Source organism: Nematolebias whitei, chromosome 15 (genome assembly GCF_014905685.2).
Source record: "Nematolebias whitei isolate Nwh7 chromosome 15, NemWhi1, whole genome shotgun sequence".
Taxonomy (NCBI): Eukaryota; Metazoa; Chordata; class Actinopteri; order Cyprinodontiformes; family Rivulidae; genus Nematolebias; species Nematolebias whitei.
The window spans coordinates 18,046,411-18,051,658 of record NC_056512.1 but is presented as its reverse complement, the minus strand read 5'-3'; the positions used below and the strand labels follow the sequence as shown (position 1 = coordinate 18,051,658).

Sequence of the window (5,248 nt, the reverse complement as noted above, 5' to 3'; positions counted from 1 at the left end):
GGCGTTACAGTTTGCATTGCTTTGATTGAAAAAGTATAAAACTTTGAGCAGGTTTGAGATGGATGCTCGTAATCTAATGAGCATGATCTAATTTTCTACTGTGTCCTTTAGGAGAGTGGATTTTAATTGTTCCTTCCAGGGTGTTTTGAAGAACCCCAACATTATAAATGGCTTTAATTCGTAGGTTTGATAAAGTGTCCAACGTTTTGAGACCATTTAAGACCCTGTCAGGTGGTACGGCAATAGTTAGACTGAAATGAAACACCATGCTGTACAAGTACAGCTCGTTTTGTGGTATGAAGAGTCTTCCTTCAGTCTTTTTCACATGACAGAGCAACACTGACATCTTTTGCATTTTCCCTTTTCTTTGACCTCCTCCTGAACTTTAACTTCTGCTTCATCTCCACCCAGAGGAGCCTCTTGACTGCTTTTGTTGTCCGTCTTTTTCTCCTCTCCTTGAGATAGTGGTGATAGAAGTGACTCGGATGTGTCAGGGGTTAATATAAACTCTTCTCCGTCTTCTGTAATAACAACGCGCTCTGCAGTGAGCATGCCTTCGTGGTTTTCCTGATCTGCAGTAGCATCAGTATAGCCCAGGAACAGAAGTGTGACCGGATCTTCCCCCAACCTTTCACCTACAATCTCATCCTCTGTTTCGGCAGAGTCTCTGACCACCATCATGGTTTTATCATCTGCGTTTCTGACAGATACGGCACACTTTTCTCTCTTTACACCACCTTCAGATTTGTCACTTCCAGAGCTGTCCAACTGTTTCTTTGGCATGGCATCACGGGGATTAAAAGCCAAAACGTTTTCCTCTGGATTTGTGCTGATGTGAACATTTTCCATCTTAACCTCTGCTTTGCTCGGTGTGACTGTAACCTCATTCAGCAGCACGTTCAGTCCAACTCCACTGACGACGCTCAGGATCTGGTCAAGCTCTTGGGCTGAGGGTTGATCCTCCAACCCGCTGACGGTGTGGATACTCTTCCTGCCATCGTCAAACACAGCAGTAGCCTTTGACACATCAGCTGATGAGGACATGGGGGCCACTGTCTTGACAGTGGTTGTCCCTGTCTTGGGGTCTTTTTCCACCTGCACTGCTACCAGCCCCATGACTGCAATGACAAAGTACAACTCATCTGAATTCTGGATGATATGATAAAATGATAGCCACATAAAAACTATTCTCCCCAGTTTAAGAGTCTAGAGTAGGCCACAGTTTGTCTTAACAAAAAAAAAGCTCTTTATACTGGGACAAAAGTCTTTGTACATTTAAAAGGTAAATGGACTATATTTACTGTAAACAGCACTTTTCTATCTAATCAAGATACTCAAAGCTCTTTACAATACAACCTGTGCCCTCATTTACCCATTCATACAGCACTCTACTAGATCTATACAAAGAATAATCAGTCCCATACACCGATGGGACACACATAGGAGGCAATGAGGGGTTCAGTGTCTTGCCCAGGGACACTTCAGCATGTGACTGCTGGTGGAATCGAACCCCCAACTCTTTCATTGGAGGATGACTGCTCTAACCACTCAGCCACAGCCGCCCCAATTAAAGATTACAGAGGCAAAGGTTAATTCCAGGTCACGATCGAGCTTCATGCAGTTAATGTGAACTGGCACAACAGAAAAAATAAGGGCACATGGAAATAAATTTAACAAGGTTTTTCTTCTTTTAAGCCCTCCAGTGGGCATAAAAATACTTAAATAAATAACTATTGTGCTATATATAACATTGCTCTCAGGCCGCTCACATTAACTCTGCCCAGAGGGCTGGACTTGGACAGAGCAACATTAAACAGTGAGGTGGCCAAAAATAGACTAATTCACATACTAGAAAAAACTAATTTTAGTATAGTTTCTATTTTTTAGCTTATTGTCCTTTCACTGTTTGAAACTTTGCTCAAACCATATGTACTTAGAGGTTCTGAAGGGAGCTGCCACTATGGAAAAAGTTCAATGTTAGTTATATATAGAGATCATTTATTTTTACTATGCCCTTCTGCAGGGTTTGTGACAGCAAGCAAACTCACATGAAAGATTTGGCAATGGTTTTACGCCGTGCCCTTCCTGACGTAACTTTTGTTTGAACCAGCAGCCTCAAGATTACCACGCAGCCACCACGGCCTCAATTAATTACTTATATCTAAAAAAATTAAGTCTGGTCCTCTGGACATTCAAAAAAACAAAACAAAGTGAAACAAATAAAAAAATTAAAAAATGAAGAGCGCTTTTTTTGGTTTGTTTGTTTTGCTTTGGTTTGTTTTTTGAATGTCCAGAGGACCAGACTTAACTTTTTTAGATTTTTCTACCTGGATTATTGAGCATGCATCAGGATATTAATTTCCTATAGTTACCTATATACAGGTGCTGGTCATAAAATTAGAATATCATTAAAACATCGATTTATTTCAGTAATTCCATTCAAAAAGTGAAACTTGTATATTATATTCATTCATTACACACAGACTGATATATTTCAAATGTTTATTTATTCTAATATTGATGATTATAACTGACAACTAATGAAAACCTTAAATTCAGTATCTCAGAAAATTAGAATATTACTTAAAACCAATAGAAAAATGATTTTTAGAAATGCTGGCCAACTGAAAAGTATGAACATGAAAAGTATGAACATGAAAAGTATGAACATGTACAGCACTCAGTACTTAGTTGTTGCTCCTTTTGCCTGGATTGCTGCAGTAATGCAGCGTGGCATGGAGTGGATCAGTCTGTGGCACTGCTCAGGTGTTATGAGAGCACAGGTTGCTCTGATCGTGGTTCAGACTGGGCTGAAGGATTACCATCAACACAATCCAAAGCACACAGTGAAGAACACACAGTGGTGGTTTATGGACAAAAGACCTTAGAGTTTCCCAACTAGGGACCAGACTTCAACCCTTTTGAACATCTCTGGAGGGACCTGGGGCGGCTGTGGCTGAGTGGCTAGAGCAGTCATCCTCAAATTGGAGCAGTTGGGGTTCGATTCCACCAACAGTCACATGCTGAAGTGTCCCTGGGCAAGACACTGAACCCAACATCTCCTTCGATGGGTGTCCCATTGGTGTATGAATGTGATCTAAAGCACTGATAGTAGAGTGCTGTATGAATGGGTAAACGAGGGCACAGTTTGTGTTGTAAAGTGCTTTGAGTATCTTGATAAGACAGAAAGGTACTATATAAGTGCAGTCCATTACCATTTACCTGGATATGGTCCCCATCCTACCTGACTGAGCTTAAGATGATTTATAAAGAAAAACAGAAGAAAATCCCCAAATCCAGAAGAGCAAAACTTGATGCATCAAACCCAGAAAGACGCAAGGCTGGAATTTGAGAACATTTACCTGATCGGCCATCTTGTCCATTATCTGCACGACGCATCCTCTGAGCCATTTGTGGACAACAGATTCACAGTTTTTGTTGGCTGAAAAAGGAAACAAAAAATCACTATAGCTCCTTGAAGTGTTTTCAGAGGATTGCTGTCAAAGATTACTGACCAGTCGACAGAAACAACTAAATGAAACCATAAAACAAGCTGAGGATTCTGCTCACCAACTTCACTAAAAAAGTGGGAGGACACGTGCAAAGTAGATTGCTGTAATGCTTTGTGGCCACTAGAGGTCAATGTCGACATGAAGTTTGAATGAACTGGTAAATAGAAGACGAAGAACAAACAGGCCAGTTTATTTTGAGGTTCCTCTGCTGTCACTATGGTTATAACCGTACAAACAGATGAAAAGCTGGTCTAATGTAGGTAGCTTGATAGTTATGTTGATTTATATTTCTGTCTAATTTTTCTTAGTCACATTGCATATTTCAAGTAATATTTCAAATACATATTTGTTTCACTTTATCTTTGATTATTGCACTTTGCCTCGAATGTCTGGTGCTCGTATAATGATCTTAGTAGGCTTGTATGTTTTTTTTCTTTGTTTTTTAGCAAAATGTCTCTTGAACCACTGGATCGATTTCACTGAAACGGTCAGAACACAATCATTAGTCTACAACAGATCACCTTTCAGAGTTGACCTGATTCAAAAAGGTCACCGCAGCTAAATGACTGCAGCAAACACTAAATAGTCTTAACTGTCTTTTTTCCAGGTATTGAGCTAAATTAATGTTGTAGCTTAAACTTAACACACACTCTGAGTGATATAACAGATCAGGTTAGTTTTCTTTAAAAGTTTGTTCATGCAAGGCAGTGGTCAGTGCCACTTTCCTTACAGCTTTCTTTACAAACTGGACTTTTGCTAAAACTGTGCGGATGCGTTCTCGTGTTGAAAAATGTTTGTGTACTGCAGAGAATGCCACATACAGGACAACTATGACTCCAATCTGTCACTTTGCTTTACATTAGTGCACTTCAGGTGATGCCTTAGCTATAGTAAATTATCTGCCTTTTTGACAGGCGTAATAAGTGGAGAGACAAATAAAGCTGATGGTAAGCTAACAGCTAGAGTGCTGACTCCTCACCTCATACAAACTCAACGGTTTGTGCCTGTGGACTAAAAAAAAAGACCAGATAAGGGCTCTCTGTGGTCAAACACTTCAAATCAGACATTAACTCTTCAAAATCCTGACCTCCTCTACACGCTCATGAGCTCAGATCAGTTCAGCCCACCACCAATGATTTACTGTCTCCAAAAAAGAAACAGAGCCGAGATTAGCCTCAGCATCAACAGGAGCTCCCGTTATTTGAGTCCAACAGATATTTCAGCCCTGCAGCTGGCTGCCAGCGAGAGACTGTGCTAAATGTGATGCTATCATGTCAGTGTTATATTTGTGATCATTTCCTTGATGTGTGAAAAAAAAATACACCTGATAAATTAAGCATAAGCTAGCTTTAGATTACTGATGAGAAATCTTGAATTGGATTCAAATTAAATTAAATTAAATTACTTTAGTTATTTATGTGTTTGGTCTTACCTAACAGTGGCTGTGTTGTGACTGCACAGAGAGCAGCTCATAGAGTCTGTGTGCTTTCTTCTTGAGAGACCTCGTTTCTGGGAACAGCAGCCTCTTTAGTCCAATCCCCGGGCGTCTTTTGACTTTTGCTTTGTTTCCTGACACACACACACACAAATGCAGCATATTGCCACAGACAAAATATGAGAATACAAAATGTAATTCTGAACAAATGATTCATAGTAGTGTACCACGGGGGGAAAGTCACATTGATTGTCTGTGTGTGTGTGTGTGTGTGTGTGTGTGTGTGTGTGTGTGTGTGTGT

At 40.2% G+C, this 5,248-nt stretch overlaps 1 protein-coding gene across 1 annotated transcript; it reads right to left on the bottom strand.

Annotated features, from left to right (window-relative positions):
* Positions 1-313: 313 nt before the first annotated feature.
* On the bottom strand, positions 314-5,024 carry LOC119422080. The gene is made up of 3 exons (XM_037689423.1): positions 4,945-5,024; positions 3,363-3,442; positions 314-1,118 (listed from the first exon to the last, which is right to left on the bottom strand). The coding sequence occupies exons 2-3, from the start codon at positions 3,409-3,411 to the stop codon at positions 322-324; spliced, it is 846 nt and encodes a 281-aa protein (XP_037545351.1). The 5' UTR covers positions 3,412-3,442; positions 4,945-5,024; the 3' UTR covers positions 314-321.
* Between the last annotated feature and the right edge of the window lie 224 nt (positions 5,025-5,248).